General features: G+C 39.8%; 1 protein-coding gene across 1 annotated transcript in view; it reads right to left on the minus strand.

The window, feature by feature from the left end:
• Positions 1-3,322: 3,322 nt before the first annotated feature.
• Positions 3,323-18,792, minus strand: part of JAM2 (junctional adhesion molecule 2) — a 52,745-nt gene continuing 37,275 nt past the window's right edge. The window contains exons 3-10 of the mRNA XM_008701758.2: positions 17,833-17,940; positions 14,909-15,061; positions 12,943-13,145; positions 10,878-10,977; positions 9,347-9,454; positions 7,572-7,587; positions 5,068-5,110; positions 3,323-3,424 (exon numbers count right to left, since the gene is read on the minus strand). Coding sequence (XP_008699980.1) covers positions 3,392-3,424; positions 5,068-5,110; positions 7,572-7,587; positions 9,347-9,454; positions 10,878-10,977; positions 12,943-13,145; positions 14,909-15,061; positions 17,833-17,940 — 764 coding nt within the window. The 3' untranslated portion in view covers positions 3,323-3,391. The remainder of the gene's footprint in view (positions 3,425-5,067; positions 5,111-7,571; positions 7,588-9,346; positions 9,455-10,877; positions 10,978-12,942; positions 13,146-14,908; positions 15,062-17,832; positions 17,941-18,792) is intronic.

The following is an 18,792-nucleotide window of genomic DNA, read 5'->3' on the forward strand; positions in this document are numbered from 1 at the left end:
AGGGAAGGCAGAGCAATGTTAACAAGCCGTGAGCCCAGGGAGGGCCAACTTGCCAGAGGTTAGTTATTAAGGGTGAAGGGAAGGTGTGGCACGACAGAACTGAAGAATTTAAAAGGAAGGTATGTTGGAGGCAAGCAATGAAACATCTTGTGTGAAACATCCTGGATCCAATGGACCTGGGTCTTGTAAACCTGAGTCCTCACTTACCTGTGTGAACTTGGTGGACTGACTCTGAGTCTCAGGTTCCTTGTCTGCCAGTGACGACACGATGCGCTTTATTTTGAAAAAATATTTATCTATTTATTTAAGTGAGAAAGAGAGTACTGGGGGCGAGGGGCGGAGGGAGAGGGAGGAAGAGAATCTCGAGCAGTTGAGCAGGCTCCGCGGGTCTGCATCTCACGACCCTGAGGTCACAACCCGAGCCAAAATGGCATCGGGCGCTTAACTGACTGAGCCACCCAGGCGCCTCATGATATGTAATATCATTGAGATGCGCGAGATTCTATACGCCCTCACCTCCATCCACCCCCACGGGACATACATAAAATGTTCAACAGTTTTGCGTTTTTATTTGCAGAGCATTTTCGTCAGCGTTTGAGAGGTTGGCAGGCATCCAGATGAAAGATGATGAGATTCTAATCTTAAGCAGTTAAAGAGCTCGCCTTGTAGCTACAGATGGTAAGAGGGTGTAGTTTCCCGGGTTTTACTGAACAATAGGTGGATGACTCCTGCCCTACACTGGTAAAATGGGCCTGAAAAGTTGCACCAGTTCAGCTATTTTTATTAACGTAGACTTTAATCAAACAAAACCACTCATGACATGAAGGAAGTTCTTTGCAAAGTTGTGCTAAAAAACAATTGTTCCAGATTTAGTTAGGTTAAACCTCCCAACTAAAAATAAATCTAGTTATAAGAGCAACAATGATAATTAAAGCAAAATTAGCTATTAGAGATTTCAGAGCCCTGTTCCTTATACAACACAGTTTCACTGCAGGAAAATAAAATCAAAATGCTCTGTGAATTATAATGGGGTTTTACCAACTGTTAATATTCAAGTCCCTCAAAAGCAAATGGAAATACAAGTCCAGACACAAGTGGATATACTTTCAATAAATGGAAAATGAGTGCTCAATATTATATCCTTTGTTGGGAGAAAGCATTCTCCACACAATGACTTCGACTTAGCTACATACAGTATATTATGTATAATACATATTTGACTCCCAGAAAGTGTTATATGTTAATACTTTATAAAATGAATCCTCTGCCGAGTGACTCAGAAGCTTTCATCTGTTAGTAAAGCTAAGGCACTATGTATTTTTTCCCACAATATGGGTTTGTGTCATTTAAATCGAAGAAATTGATCTTATGTGATGGCAGGTGTGCCTGAGGAGCCTTTTTTTTTTTTTTTTTTTTTTTTTTAATTAGGCTCCAAGCCCAGCGTGGAACCCAGTGCAGGGCTTGAATTCATAACCCTGAGATCAAGACCTGAGCTGAGATCAAGAGTCAGACGCTCAACCAATTGAGCCCCCCAGGCACCCCCTGAAGGGCCAACTTTGAGACTCGCATAGACTCTTGACACTTGGCGATGCAAGAAGAAAGCATTCCTAATACCAAAGCAAATCAAAGCATGGGCAACATTTAGCTTAATTTTTGCGGAAGTTTATGGATAGGTGTTTTTCTCATGCTTCACCACCAGGAGTTGGGAAACCACATATCGGAGCCAAATCCTGTCTGTGTCTGGTGTTTTTATAAATAAAGTTTTGTTGGAACACAGAAATGCCATTTGTTTATTCTTGTCTATTGCCGCTTTTGTGCTACAAAGGCAGAGTTGAGTAGTTGTAACAGGCCAGTACGGCTTAAAATACCTACTATCTGGCCTTTTATAGAAAATGTTGGAGTCTCATGAGAAGCACAGTGTCACAGACAAGTGGGGGCAATTTATAGTCTGACAACAGGCATCTTCCCAGTGACCTGGTGTGGTGTCCAGGTACATGCCAGTGCTTAAGCTGTTTGTCCAGTAAATCCTGGGATTTGCTTTGTCTAGTGGGAAAAAAGAATGGATTCCTTTAAAAGCAGCTTAACCATGTTCAAAGTTGACGAAGTTTGTGAGTAACCTTTTCATCCAGATTTGCCCAGAACTGGAAATGCCCTACCTATATTTTATTACCCATATTTTATATGAATTAAATAATCACACTAAGTTATAAAAGAGTATGCTTTTCTAACACAGTCTAATTGTTCTTACTATTACACGGATCATTGGAATTTTCACTCTATAACACTAGCTTGGACGCCTTTATGATTAATCAGTGGAGAAACCAGATGATTAGACCAATTTTTCATTTCGGCCACTGTTTCTCCTGTGTCTTCTATGTATCAAGCAGGGCAACCAGTGTAGGAAGCCCACAGTGAGCCCTTTCATTTCACTTGTCTGACAGCCCCTTCTCCTCTCTATATGCCTGCCTCTGCAATAAGCAGGATGGGCCAGCAAGGGACTCGGCCCAGCCCAGAATTTCACTGCATGGTTTTCAGAGAAAATCATATGAAAATCAACACGAAGTCACCATCATGCGGAGAAAGGTATCTGCAAGGTTATGTGTGTAGGGTCCAGTGATGAGTTCTGAGGTCAAGGTCCCTGGTCTCTTCAAAGGGGTCTTAGAGGAAGGAAAGAGCAACAAACAACTCAAGTGAAATAAGACACTTGGGTTTGTGTTTGACTCTCAAAATTATGTTTAATGGAAAAAATCAATGCCACACACCAGGGGAGTGAGCTCTGGTCATTAGGTATTTTTCTTCATGTTGCTTTTGGTTCCCAGAAATAAAAATAAACACAAAGTGCAAATCCTTGGGAATAACCCTCTCCTCCTACCTCCCTTCTGTGAATAGATTAGTGACAAATGAGCAGCGGAATAAGGACTGCATTAGGGGAGAAAAGAGGATTCTGGTAGAAATGAGACCAGAGGTTCCTTTTGCGTCTGTCAGTAGTTTCTGAACCCTGTAAATCAGACTCCTGCACAGAGGGTGCACACAGTTTGTATTTTCATGCTCGTTGGATTAATTTCAAAATCAGTATCATATATTTTAGTAAGTTTCTCTAGAAGTTAGGACATTTAACATTTCATAAACCTCAGAATATTACAAAGTTCTGTGATTCTTTTAACTTAGTCCAGACGCAAGAAGCCAGACTGGATTTTATTTAGGTGCTGACAGAACTATTTGTTTAAAATAACAATTTCAAGTAATTTAATGATCATAAAAATTATCATGAAATACCAACTTCATCTCCTCATGTACCTCTTTGCAAATGTAAGACAAAGCAGAGTTTTATAATCTTTTAATAACTTGTGTAACAACTGTGGATCTGGCGTATCTCAAAGGTGGAATTCTTTTAAATTATAAAGGATTTTGTATGCTTGAAATCCTAGGAAAAGGGAAAAAAACAAGTTTAAGTATAATGTGTTAATTCATATTTAAAGAAATATATAAATGTTATCAGTATAAAGCTACATGCACTATGAGAATTTATAGGTACAAACCAGCATAGAGTTAACTAAATCTATTCTGTGGGGAATTAAATAAATACTAGGAGACAGGGTCTCTGAAACTTTGCCTAAATAGTAAAATAGTCGGGAGTGGGAGTTAGAGTGGGAGAAATCTTATCTGCTTGGGGTATGCTCCTGGCATCTAGCGGGTAGAGGTTGGGGTGCTGCTAAGCATCACGGTACAGCCCCCCCCAAGGAAAATATGAAAAATTATAAGAATTCATTGTATAAGAACTTATATAAGAAATGACAATATAAGAATGATGAGAAATTGTCAATCATGCCAAGATTGCTGAGAAGTCAGGCTCTAGGGCAAAACCAGAATTGGAGGCTCGACCTCTCAGTGGATGAGGGCAACTGAGAAGAAGACAATGAAAAAATAAAAAGGTTTTTGCTCTTCTGACTCGGCCACAAAGTGTCTCCTACTGTTCAGAAGGATGAGATTATTTAACATTTAAGGAGCGTTTTCTATACATTGTAGGCACAAATATGATGGCGTTACATACTGCTTATCTGCTAATGAAAGAATAATACGATTGTGGTACAGTAAACTACAAAATAAAGTGACTTCCATGAGAGACTGTAGAGTAGACAATTTAAAAAAAATCAAATTTTGACAGAAAAAAAATCTATGGAACAATAAGTAGGTCGCAAAGTTACTGTCCATTAGAATCACTCGAGTGTTTAAAATACCGGTGTCCACTGCCTACCCCGAGCTTTTACATGTAGGAAATCTAAGAGAATCCCTGCCACTGACTGCCAAGGAGTGCAGAGAACCAGGCTCCATTTCTTAAGAAAGGGCTTAGACCTGTAAAAACACTGGAAACCTTCCTCCTTTACCTCCCGTACTCCTGAAAAAAAATCCAGAAGGTTGAATACCCACCCAAAGAGCTACGAAATCTGAGCCATGACGGTATTTGCTGCTTCACTGTAATGTTCACAAATGCAAAAGCACACAAGGGTCCAAATTATGTTGCCTGAACCATCCGAATTAGATAATTATTGTCTCCCTTCAGGGATTTCTGAAATACTCCTTTCAGCAATAGCACAGGACATTCCATATTCCTAACTGTTCCAAGTTCTCTGATAACCAAAGGAGAGTCCTGGAATCACAGATCTGGGGGAAGCCATCTGCTTGGGCAAGATGACAAGAATCAGGGTACCTGGATCCAGCCCCCCCGCTGTGATCCTGCGAGAACTTGGGTCTCAATTTCCTCATCTGTGAATTGGAGCTTATAGCACCAGGCCTAATGATGCTAGGAGGCTAATGATAGCAAATGTCATGAGAAAAAGAATGGCATGGCAAAGCCCCATTGCTCTACAAATGCCAGGCCACTTTATCATCCCATCCCAGACAGAGGATGGAAGCCAACATTCACCCACCTCCTTCTGAAGACCAGTCGTAGACCCTCACACAAAGTATATTAAAAGTGAAAATCCATGACTTCTGTACAATTATTTCATTTCCCTGCCCTAGTTCCTCAACACATCCGATCTATAAATATACTTTAAAAATACTCACATTTTCACTCATTGTGGTGGCTTTAGATGCAGAGCTACTCTTCCTGTTTATGGAATATAAAAGACAATATTAAAAATTGCAAGCAACCCTAACTGAATTTCTTACATTTATACACACTATCCCATTGAGAAAGCCATATAACAAAGTATCAGCCTATGAAGCCCTGTGTATCTCACTGCAGTCTAGGGCTAAAGATTTCTCTGGAACATGCAAACAGAGACTTACTCACTTTTAACTTAGCAACTTGTTAATGTTTAGCATTTTGAAAACTTGAACATTATAATCAAAATTCATTTTTTTCCCATGGAAAGAAAGTTTTACATGGTGACTAGGGTTCTAGTTATCTGTTATAGGCTGAACTGTGACTTCCTCAACAGTTTATGCTGAAGTTCCAACCACCAATACCTCAAAATGTGACCGTATTTGAAGATAGGGTCTTTAAAAAGGTGATTAAATTAAAATGAGGTCACTAGGGTGGACCCTAATCTAATATGACTGCTGGCCTTATAGGAAGAGTAAGTGTGGAGACAAACAGAGGCAGAGGGGAGACAACGTGAAGACAGAAGACCATGTACAAGCCAAGGAGAAGAGGCTTGGGACCGATCTTCCCTCACGGCCCTCAGAAAGTACCAACCCTGCTGTCACCTTGATCTGGACTTGTAGACTCCGGAGCTTAAGAAAATGAATTTCTGTTTAAGCTACTCAGTCTGTGGCACTTTGTGACAGCAGTCCTAGCAAATTAATATAACATTCAGTTCATTATCCAACAACCTTTAAGGGCCATGGATTTGACAAATGGCAGGAGATGTATCTAGGAATAAAGATACTGCCTCCCGGATTCCTACCTGGGTCATTAAGAGACATTGAGATTGAAGAGAATAACCTTCCTTACGGTAGCAATGCCAACTTTGCTCCTTATGTAAGATGGTGCTCTCTTCTGCTCAAAACCCTCCAATTACTTTCCATCTTCCCCAATAAAAGTGGAAATCCTCACAATTGCCTGGTGTGGGATGTGGGGTGGCTATATACCATCAGGCAACACTGTTTTCTGAACTCTCCCCCTTTGTTCCTGCTAGTCCTGGTAACTTGAAGCTCATCTTGGACTTGTACTGCGATCAGATTAGACCGAGTGACCAGGGTTGAGCAGGAAGTCTGGGAACAGACTTAAAGTTCCCAAACATTCCAGACCTTCCCACCTAACGCTCCCAAACCTGCTCCTCTCGAAGACCTGCACGTTTCAGTAAATGGTAACATCATTCTTCTCATAGCCATGGGGCTCTCTTTGATTTTTCTCTGTTTCTCCCACATCCACATCCAACCAGTCAGTTAAATTGTTCAAAATGTATCCAGAATCCTTTCACTTCACATCTCCAACACCATCACTTGGAACCAGCCACCATTTTCTCTTGGCTGGCTAATAATTGAGTAGCTTCCTAACTGCTTCCTCCACTCTTTGCTACCTTATAGTTGATTCTTAACAGAGCAGTGAATGTGAGCTTCTAAGAATTAAGTAACAGGATACTACTTCCTGACTCACAGCCTTCCAATGACTTCCCATCTTACTCAGAATCAAAGTCAAACTCCTCACAACTGCCTAGAAGGGGCGCCCTGTCATCTGGCCTCCACTGCTTTTGGGCACTCATCCCTCCCTCCGTTGTCCTCACTCAGTTTCAGCCACACCGACCCCTCGATGTGCCTCGGATACTCCAGGTGTGCCTGGCCTCTAGACCTTTCCATCTGTTCCTTCTCCTCTGCGTGCACGCTCTTCTCATGGGTATCTGCATAATTTGCTCTTTCTGCTCCTTCCGGTCCTTCTCAAACATCATTTCATCCATGAATGAACCACCTAACCACCCTCAAAGACAATCTCCACTCCTACTCGTGTATTCTCTATTCTCTCATCCACTTTAGTTTCCTCCCTAATACTTTTCACAGTCTGACGTACTGTAGAGTTTACATGTGTGTTTACTTTCCACCTTTCTCTATGTAAGCTCCATGAGGCAGAGAGTTGTATGACCCATTTCGTTCACTGCTGTATTGCCACTCCCTAGGACAGTGTTGGACACAAAATAAGTATTCAATTCAATGTGAAAACGGCTGTTCGGTAAAATTTTATTTGAAAATTTTTAATTTAGCAAAATATGGCAAATATATATATTTTTAATAATAATTTTTATTATGTTATGTTAGTCACCATACAGTACATCCTTAGTTTTTGATGTAGTGTTCCATGATGCATTAGCAAATATATTTTTTAAAGTAGTACTATTGAAATGCCTACAGAGTCAAATTAGTGACTACATGTCTTCTCTAGGTAATTAAACAACATTGACAGGTAGGCATTAGGCATGAGATGGGATGTATTTCTGGATGAATCTGAGTCACTTCCCATAGGATAAAACCTTTGTAAACAACCCAACTTTCCATGTTTGACTTTAAACAGATGATTAACAGAAAATTAGCTAATACGGGGGAAAGGCATGCATTTAAGAAAGTATACTTACTGGAACGAGGTCTCTTCTACAAAAGAATAAGTGTATATCATTAATGCAAGAGTTAATATGGCATGATACATATTCATATAAAAGCGAGTTTAGGCTTAATTTCTTCTTCTCAGTCTTGATTCTCTCTCAGTGACATTTGTATTTTCTAAATCAAGGGTTGGCAAAGTTTTTCTGTAAAGGGCCACAAGGCAAATATTTAGGCTTTGTGGGCCGAGGGGTAGAATTGAGGATATTAAGTAGGTACTTATATAGGAAGACCAAGTTTCCAAAAATTTTTATTAATAAAATTCGAAATATAATAATAATAATCAAAGCTTTTAGTATAGGTCTATTAATTGGAAAAATAGAATTCTCTTGTTGGCTGGGGATAACATTTCTCTTAATTGGGATTCAAAGTTAGTGTTCCTTATTATCAAACAGGTTGTAAATGTTCATTCGTAAAAACCATTCTTAGCTTGTGGGCCACAGAAAAACAGGTGGGTGGCAGAATGGATTTAGTCCACCGGTCATAGTTTGCCAACTCCCGTCTGAAATCAAGTTCAAGAAAATGATCCTCTTGAATAGATTTTTCTGCCAGCTGAGAATGGGGGTATATTCTTCACTAATAAATTCATAATACCCAAGTCAGATCTTTAATTAATTCAGTATTTTAAGAAAAATGCATTTACCAAGTCTCCAATAAAGATACTCAGATACTCTGCAAGTAGAGAAAGATAACGAGAATTTTGCAGTTGTAATCTTATCTGTCTGTCCTTTCACTGGTGACCAGCAGGGGGACTCAGCTGGATTCCATTCATAAAGTTACATTTACGCTAGACTAAGATCAGAGCACCAAAGAAAAGAGCTATTAATTCACAGAGCAGCTATTCTTAATTATAGGGAACATTCTTGAAACACTGCCATGGAAACATCTTATGACACTTCATATCTATTTATAGGTTAAGTTTTACATTAGTATGTTTTTTAAACCTAAATTCTAAAATTACTGCTCACTATAAAAGTGGGTCTAAAACTTGCATATGCTATAAATTTATTTACTAGTCTATGAAAAAATTATGCTTTATACACCATTCCCAGTGGACTTGATGGAGTTCTGCAGCTTTTGAGCTCTCAGAAAATTTTAAAGACTGGGAGTAAAGAAATACATTAAGAGAATAAAACATCATTATTTTTTCATTTCATTCATATCAAACCTATTTTATCATCAAATGGGGGTTTGGAGTTATAAGAGGTCTAAACTCAAAGAATTAAAAACTTTGTCCAGAAGCAACTGTAATACTATAGGTTTCTAGTTTTTATCGAACAATGCTATATACAGCTGTGCTAAATTTGACATTCAACATTCCACTGTTCTACACTGGTAAAATATTTACTAATTTATTTCAATGAGACTTCTTATGATAAAACTGGAAATAAATTTACATCTTGAGATATATACTTCCTAACTTAACAGGCTCTTAAATACATGTCGGTATGCTATAAATATCCATGTGCATTGACTATCTCTCAGTATCACTCCATACGCCACCCCACGGTGCCTCTCACATATTCTGTGGTGTTTCCCGAATGTTGCCGTGAGGAAGCTCTGCCTTTTCTCCCTCTGTTTGCCCAGGTGCTTCATAACTCACCTACATGTCACATTTTCTACTGCAGAAAAGTCAAGGAAAAATACACTCGAGACTTTGTTAGAACCAATTAGGAGAAACGAGGTCTCGTAAGAAAATTCTATATGTCCACAGGGAGTTGTCTAGCGAAGAAGGGTGAAATTCACTTACTTGAAAAGTAGCCTTTCCTCTGAGCATAGCACACGCCAAGGCCACAAACAGAAATCACTAAGGCCACAACTACCACAGCTGCTATGATGCCACTTATGTTGAGATCATCTGGAATGCAAAATAAATCATGCATGAATTTGGGTCAAGTAGATGGACAGATGTAGCTATTAAATTGAAAAAATTCAAATGAGCTCCCCTTTGCCGCTATACCGTCACAGGGAGAGTTCCATGCTGCTGAAGCCTGTTCAGGTGATTCACTTACAGGAAACGTTCCAAAAGTGATTGAAAATATGAACAGAACTGAGCTTTGCAAGAATCTTAACTTGAAGTTCCATGATTCAGAAATTACATGCATGGTATTCTTGCATTCATTTGGGGAGATAATACTTCAAAGGATTAAATGTCAGATTGGAAGTGATCTTCAAAGTTCAGTGAAGTCACGTATTCAACCACCACACCCCCCAATTCTACTCAAAATTCTTCTACATCATCATCTGTGTCAATTTCACCAATAATGGAAAACTCATTCAGCTCCAAAGAAAGCCATGTGACTGGCGTGGGTATTCTCCTGCAGGGTGCAGCCCTCCCGAGTGACCTTTAACCCCACAGGGCCACCTCCAGCTAGCCCTATTACATACTCTTTTTCAAAGCACAGGACTTTCACAAAGGGAAAATTGAACCAAATTATTAAAATGAAATGAAAAAAAATGTGTGCTCTGAAACTCTTATAATCTGAAAAGATTCCTGCGTCTGATTTTATTGACTTCTAAGAAGCTAATTTGTGAAGTGTATGACAGCCATGTTTTATAGCAGATAGAGATTCATAACTGCATTCGACATGTCTTTTTTGAGAGCCCACCGTGGGATAAGTAAAGCACAGTATTTTAGGGGATTGGAAAAATGATCAACCACTAAAATAGCCAACTCCTGAGAGTGCTCACGATATGCCAGTATTATCCTAACCCTTTTAAATACCGATTACTTTTTCTTTTTGTTAAGTAAGATCTGCTCCCAATGTGGGACTTGAACTCATGACGCTAAGATCAAGAGTCCCATGCTCTACTGATTGAGCCATAACCCAACGAAGACAGCATATTACTACTTCTATTTTGGGGAGATTGAGGTTAGATAATTCACCCGAAATATGTAGCTAGTACGTGACAGAGCTGGAAATTGAACCCCATACCAAATCCTTGACCCTGAGCAATTTACAAGACTCTTAGCTTTTGCTTGAAAGAAGACTGCCCAGACAAGCATATTTTTAAAACAATGATTTGAAAAATTCAAAAACTTGAAAAGTAGAGTGCTAAATATTCTTGGCTTGTTTGGGACATGGACTAAGAACAGCATGATTGCTTTCCGCAACACATTATGTCAAGCTAATTTTAAACATTCCCTCTGGTTCATTCTTCCAATCACTCAGGCGCAGTCCTACCCCTTGCTCCTTCCCATCCCCAAGTACATGTGTACTCTCACTGCAAACCATTGTTCCTCCCAATAAGCATGGGAGGAACCAATTTTTCATGCTTACCTACTTGCATTCGTTTCCCCGGACACCTGCGATGTCCAACAGAATTACGGGCTTCACAGGAATATTCTCCACTGTCTAGTTTTGAAACAGTGTTAAATTGCTATTTGTGGAAGGAAAATAAATATACATTTTAAGCAATAAATCTGTAAGTAGACTCCTAAAGTAACCGTGTCTCTTGAATTTTAGCATTAAGTTGGTCTTTCCTTTTTCAGGAGTTAGGACTTGATGTCTCTACTGTGAATTCAGGACTCTGCCATGCCTCCAAGGGGTCAGTAGCTAGGCTTCCTGTTTATTTTGACAGAGAAAGACTTAAATATATATAGGGAAGTGTCTTTGTTTTGTGATACTGAGGAAGTGGTAGGTTAGGAAGGCAATGGGCATTTTTTAAAGTTTACAGCACATGGTAGTATTAAAGTTTTGTCGGTATTTCTAATTCCCAGGAAGCACCGTTTGTAAAAGAAGGCCTCCTTGGGCTTTCGGGAAGGGCTGATGCAGTTTTCTCAGCCACAGTGAGTTCACTATAGCAGCAAATAATGAACGCCTCCTCTAAAGTGCCAGAGCTACTACCAGGAAGTAGCAGAGGGTCGAGGAAAATCTTAATCAGTGTAGTTTAGAGCATTACAAATTCTACCAGTAGTGGAATTTTTAAAAATTTTGAAAGGATTTTCTGAAAGGTCTAACCTTTGCTCCTTCTACTCTGCCAAAAAAACTGAAAGGCAAGACTTTGGTGTAACAGGCTTCATAACTGTTATTAGTGGATTTATCTCCTTGGTGAATTTCTGGAAGGGAGGGAGGGAAGGAAGGAAAGAAGGAAGGGAGGGAGGGAGGATAGACGAAAGGAAAAAAGGAAGGGAGAAAGGAAGGGAGGAAGGAAGGAAGGAAGGAAGGAAGGAAGGAAGGAGGGATGGAGGGATGGAAGGAGGGAGGGAGTGATGGGTGGATGGATAGCAGGAATGAAGGGAAGGGAGGAAGGAAATGCGGTGGATCCTGAATGCCTTAAAGGATCCTGCTAGGACCAGCACAGAGGGAGAGAGGGGTGTCCAGAATCATGCTTTCGGTGCCCTCCTGTCACACCCTCAGTACCGCCGTGGTCACCGTTGACCGCAGCCATGAATCTCTAAGGAGCACCTCCTCGTGGTCTTGGATCGTCATGCAATACATGTTCCTAAGAGCAGCCGGGTTTTTGATCTACTAACCCTTTTCTCTCTCACTTGTCATTACCCACTACCCACATCCCCCTTTGTTCTGTATGCTTCAACATGTAAAAGGAAGTTTCCCCTCGTGTATTTCACTTTACGAAATCATCTCTCACTGTCCCAAAAGCCAGACTATAAAAATATTCACCAGGAATGCAAGGCCAAGGGTAAGTATTAACGATAAGCTAGACTAAAACCGTAAATGACCTACTAGCACATAACTGGTCATTAAAAGTCATTGTCATCCATACACTGGAGTCTTTGTTGCCTATTTCTCAGGAGAGAACCCACCCTGGTGCCTCCCTTTGACATCATAAGATATTTCAAGGGTGGAGGCTAAGTAGGGAAAGTGAATCTATATCAAACTTTCCTTGGGGCTTTTATCACCTGCTCTGAGAAAAAATAAATTTGAAAAGTAAATATAGCAACGTGTGACGGCAGTTTTTCTGCTCAAGGTCTCAGTGTAAAATCTATCGGACCTGCTGACTGAGTCTGCTGGTGCTGCGAGGGCGGGAGTGTGGTCCCCCTCAAGGAGCCACGTCCGTCGATATGTTTTATTATTTAGCCACTTTATCAAATATGCTTTATTACTTACCAAAGGATCTAGTTTTTGAATGTTGTTGTGTACTAGTAGAGTGAAGGAATGAACCTCTTAACATTTGTTAAAATTATTATTTTTAGTTCTTTGTATTGTCTTCCCATCTCTGGTAGAGCCTTTTCCATCACTTCCCTGGACGTCTACCACCATCTTTCCCGCTGCCCTTTCCTCTCTCCACTTAAGCAACGGTATCAGCCCTCTATTCTCCATCATTTCCAGTCTAATACTTTTTCTTCTCCAGATACAAGACCAGTGCTTGAAATGACCTTACCAGAGTTCCGGATTTTGTATTCATTGTATAGGAGCTGTTGGTGCTTTGGGAGCCAAGTTTTGGATTCTCTGACAAAGGGACGCCATCCTTAAACCATGTGTACTCAGGAGCGGGATTCCCTTCTTTGTCTTGACATCGCAGCTCTACCACAGTCCCACTCAGAGCAGAATTGGGTACTTCACAGGATGGAACTGCCGGAGCCACTGAAGGAGGGAATTCAAATGGCACCAGTTATTTACAAGCTAAACAAGGATTTTCCCAGCCAGGTTAAGATGGGCTTATTGGACACCTGTGGTAGAGACTGGCTACTTGTTCAAGAGATCCATTTCCTTTCTTCATGGGCACACAGCCAGATCACATTCACCAGCCCCCTTGCAGCCAGATGGGGTCATATGCATGAGTTCTGGTCAATGGCATGTGGGAAAAGTCATATATGCCATTTGCAGGCCTGACCCATAAACGCGAATCTAGGTACTCCTTTGAAGAGATTTTGGAGATGTAACTAAGGTCCCAAATTTATTGTCTTTTAAGATAGGGAGATTACATAGATGGGTGGGACCTAATTCCATGACCCTTTGAAAAGTTGTTTTCTCTGGGTGATCACAGAAGGCAAAGTCAGAGATTCAGAGCACAGGAAGGACTCAACGTGCTTCTGTTGGACTGTAGATGGAGAGGGCCACGTGGTGGGGAATGTGGTGCCCCCAGGAGCCGAGTGTGACCCCAGCTCAGAGCCAGCTTGGAATGGAGTCTTCGTTGTACAGCCACAGGAACTGAAATCCGCCAACAACAAGAGTGAGCTCGGCAGTGGACTTTTCCCCAGAACCTTCAGACAAGAACTCAGCCCAGTGGCTGCCTGATTTCAGCCTTATCATACCCTGGGCAGCGAGCCCCGCCTTGTCGATCTGGACTTCAGACCTACAGAACTGTGAGCTGATAAATGGCTGGTGTTTTAAGCCGCTGGGTTTGTGATCATCTGTTACGTAGCAGTAGAAGACTAAGACACCAGCCGAGCTCCTGCAAGGTTTTCTGAGTTAAATTTCTGCTCTACTAGTGCACCACTAGTATTTTAGAAAGACCCTGGGTTATACAGAGAAAGGAGAGGAGTCATTTTACTGCCTGTGATAAGCACTTTATACTAACATCTGTGGAGAACAAAAGATCATGTTCCTCCAGCAGTTGTCATCATGAGCTGTTAATACCTATCAGTGGTTCTCACGGAAGCTGAACATATTGGCTTTGCAGTTAATCCCACCAGGATCCAAATCCTGGTCCAGACACTTATTAGCTGTGTAGATTTGGGGAAATTATTTAGCTTCTATTTTCTCATCTATAAAAATGAAGCTGTCAGTGAAGATTAAGTAAAATTACATATGCGAAAGAGCCTAGCACGTACTAGCTACACAGTAAATACTCATTTTCCTTCTTTACCAAATGCTTCTTTTCTTCTCTTTTCTTTTCTTGTCTTTCTTTTCTTTTCTTTTCTTTTCTTTTCTTTTCTTTTCTTTCCTTTCCTTTCCTTTCCTTTCCTTTCCTTCCCCCTTCCCTCCCTGTCCCTTCCCTTCTCTTCTCTTTTCTTTTGTATCAAATAACTTCCAATACTTTCCCTGGCCTACTTTCTTGTTTTATTGGCTTTCTGTTATTTCATGTTATAGGGTTTTATATGGTAAGAGATAGACCACATATACTGAAAGGGACTGAAAAATAAACTCTTTGGGGAAACGCTCCTATGTACACGATAGGGTCATTAAGATCTACCTTAATATGAAATGAAAAGAGATTTTGTCAGAAGAAATTTGTAAGAGTAAAATTTCAGCAGCAAATGCGGTGAAAAGAGGCAATAGCCAAGATTTTACAGTAAAGGTAGTGCTGGTGATTTCTAGAACTTTCCTGACTGGGGCCCCAGGTTGCCTGGGTGATGGGGAAGAAGGTGGGGAACAGTAATCCCACAGATAAAAGCACATCATACCTAGGACTTCTAGAGTGACCGTATCTTCTTCCAGGTTTTGGCCTTGTTCAGATGGGGCGCTAACTTCACAGCGATATTTCCCAGCATCAGTTCTTGTAACATTTTTGATCCGTATACTGAAATCTATCATCTCGGCTCGATCTTTAAAATCACCTTTTAGAAAAAGAAAACATTGATGTTAATAACAATGCAAATAACTTTCTATATACTACCTTCCTCAAGTCACTTTATTCAGCGACAAAGGCATATATTCTCCTATTAATAAACCCAATTTAAAAACTCAAAAAGGACTCTTAAGTATAGGAAACAAACCAAGGGTTGCTGGGGGGGGAGGTGAGTGGCGGATGGGGTAACTGGGTGATGGGCATTAAGGAGGGCATGTGTTGTGATGAGTTATGCGCAACTGATGAATTATTGAACTCAACATCTGAAACTAATGATGTACTATCTGTTGGCTAACTGAATTTAAATAAAAAAATAAAAATTCAAAACATTATATACAGATGCTGCTATTTCAAATTTCTTTTTTTTTTTTTAGAATGACATATGGTTCACAAAAGAACATTCAGTTCAATATTCTCATATTTTAGAGGATTCAACCCTTTTTCCTGCCTCATCCCCTTTCTAATATGCTTATACAAACATTCCCATCTTCAGAAGACACTGCAGCATCTAGTTCAATTAGCTGGAACAGTAACTTTTTGGGCGGTGGCCCACATCACACTGCCACAAAAGAAAAGGTGAAGGGGTCTTAAGAACACTCTTTTGATTAGTTTTGGTAGCAATATGTACAGAATGAAAATAGTGTTTTATATAACATTCAGGTGCTAGATTGGCAATAGTAGAAAATTCAAGCAAAGACAACCCTGTGGCCCGCAGCAGTCCTATCTTGATAGATGAGAATAAGAGGGGTAGATTCTTTATGGACTTTGAACATTTGTTCACACATTTTAATTCTTTAAAGTTAAAGTAATGCATAGTATTCTAAAATAATAACATGCTTCTTATACTTGTTAAATTATATTTCCAACTTTTAAAATATTTATAATGGAAAATTTCAAGCACACAAAAAATTATGGAGTATTGTAAAATAAATCTCATCACCCAGTGGTAATAGTAATACATGCATGGCCTATCCTAGTCCATCTGTACCTCTAAACACTGAATTATTTTGAGGCAAATCCCAGGCATCATAGCATTTTGTCCATTGTTATCGATACTTTAAAAGCTCATTATATATTCAACAGGAAAAACAGCAAGTGGAAAGAAATGTGTAACAAAGAGTTAAAAATAAAGCAATTATTTAGCTAAAGGTAGTTGTATTTACCCTTCCCCCACTATAATTGTAAGTCTTAACTCCATAGGCTTCTTAGTGATGGCCTAGCTTTCTAGATGGTCATATGGAAATCCAGTAAAATGATTACCACCAAGCAGTGACCCTCCCTCTCACTTCCACATCATCTCTTCCTCCTTTCTCTCAAGAGTTTAATCTACTGGGCCAGCAAGAAGCATTGCATTTTATATCCTTGAGGGCTGAACTGAGACATGAAGGGTCCAGGGTCTCCACGGAGTTCACCTTCTTCTGTTCTCTGTTTTGTTTTCGTGGTGATTATGTTCTAGGTTTCAGTCGTTGGTTTCATCGCACACTTAGAAAACACATTCTCTTTCACCGTACACAAAAATAAACTCAAAATGGATTAAAGACCTAAATGTGAGACCTGAAACCATAAAAATCCTTGAAGAGAGCAAAGGGTGTATCTGACATTGGCTTTGGCAAGTTTTCTAGATAGGTCTCCTGAGGCAAAGGAAATAAAAGCAAAAATAAACTATTGAGACTACATCAAAATAAAAAGTTTCTGCACGGTGAAGGAAACAATCTAAACTAAAAGGCAACCTGTGGAATGGAAGAAGATATTTGCAAATGATATAACGGATAAAGGGTTAGGATTCAAAATATATAAAGAACTGAATCAACTCAATACCCAAAAAACAAGTAATCCAATTAGAAAATGGGCAGAAGACATGAACAGACATTTCTCCAAAGAAGACAGACAAATGGCCAACAGACACATGAAAAGATGCTCAACTTCACTCATCATCAGGAAAATACAAATCAAAACTACAATGAGATAGCACCTCACACCTGTCAGAATGGCTAACATCAAAAACACAAGAAACAACAGGTGTTGGTGAGAATGTAGAGAAAAAGGAATCTTATGCCCTGTGGGAATGCAAACTGGCATAGCTATTGTGGAAAACTGTATGGAGCTTCCTCAAAAATTTAAAAACAGAACTGTCCTATAATCCAGGAATCTCACTACTGAGTACTTACCGAAAAGATACAAAAACACTGATTCAAAGAGATACATGCACCCCTCTGTTTACTGCAGCATTATTTATAATAGCCTAATTATGGAAGCAGTCCAGTGTCCATCAATAGATGAATGGCTAAAAAAGATGTGGTAGATATATATACAATGGAATGTTACTCAGCTATAAGAAGAATGAAATCTTGCCATTTGCAACAACATGGATAGAGCTAGGGGTATTATGCTAAGCAGAATAAGTCAGTCAGAGAAAGACAAATACCATATGATCTCACTCGTATGTGGAACTTAAGAAACAAAGCAGTGAGAAAAAGGGAATAAAAGAGAGAAATAGACAAACCTGGAAACAGACTCTTAACTATAGAGAACAAACTGATGGTTCCCAGAGGGGAGGTGGGTGAGGGGAATGGAGCAAGTAGGGGATAGGGATTAAGATCATGATGAAAGTAACATAAAATAAAATAAAACAAAATGAAATAATTTAAAAACCCCACAGTCTCAGTATAAGTCCCGAACTGTTCTCATTTGTAAATTAAAGAACCCAGGCTGTACTTGGTGTTCTCTTGCTCTCACCTCATCAAGTCTACAGCTTCTTACCTTGAAGAGCCTGTTGGTAGTAGACAAAGGAGACACTCCGGCCCAGTTTCTTCCACTCTAATCTGGAGGAAATGGTCTTCTTTGGGTATTTACAGGCTAAAATAACCTCTAGGAACAATAAAAAAAATACTTGTTTTCTAATTGTCCCTATGAATTTATATTTTACTTAACTAAATTTTTAAACAGCCTTAAGCTAGTCCTTTATAGTTTCTTTCATTCATTCATTCATTCGTTCATTCGTAAATTAGTTCAATGCGCACCATGTTGGCTTAACCCAAAGATGAACCGAAAGCATTATAGCTCTTCTCCATAATAATTGCATGACACTAGGCTACTGCCCCTAGTTCTTGCGCCTCAGTTACCATCTGTAAAATAAGATAGTATCTCATAGAGTTGTAGCGAGTCTTCAAATACAGTAATATATGCAACGCGCACATGCCTGGACATGGTAAGTAACTTAAAAATGGCAGTTATGATCAATATTTATCATTTATCTTATTATTCCCAGCCTCAGTTGTCAGGGAGTTTATAGCCTGGGAGAAGAGACAAATAAGATAATGTAATTTTGTTCCATGTGATAAGTGCCATGAGCGTCACGGAGGCAAACAGGGCGCTTCACCCCCAGTGCCTAAGAAAGGCACTCAGTGCAGCCTGTGGATCCACAAACATTGCATCAACATGCTATATTCTCACTCAGGCCCATTCTTTGATAACCCTCTCTCTGGATATATTGATACAAAACCGATATATGGTCTTCTATTAAATCATGGGTTCCTACTCCCTGTCTCTACCCAGATAAAGTATGAGAAGATTTAATCTTGGCAACAAGTTTAACTGCCTCACTGTAGCTCATTTAAGTCACTTTATTGCAGGAAATTTACTGTAGTTACGTCATTAAAGAATTCCTGGAACCTCTGAAGAAACCCCCCTTTTAACTGTCCAAACAAGAAGACTTGATCA

Source organism: Ursus maritimus, unplaced genomic scaffold (assembly GCF_017311325.1).
Source record: "Ursus maritimus isolate PB19 unplaced genomic scaffold, ASM1731132v1 scaffold_4, whole genome shotgun sequence".
In the NCBI taxonomy this organism is placed as follows: domain Eukaryota; kingdom Metazoa; phylum Chordata; class Mammalia; order Carnivora; family Ursidae; genus Ursus; species Ursus maritimus.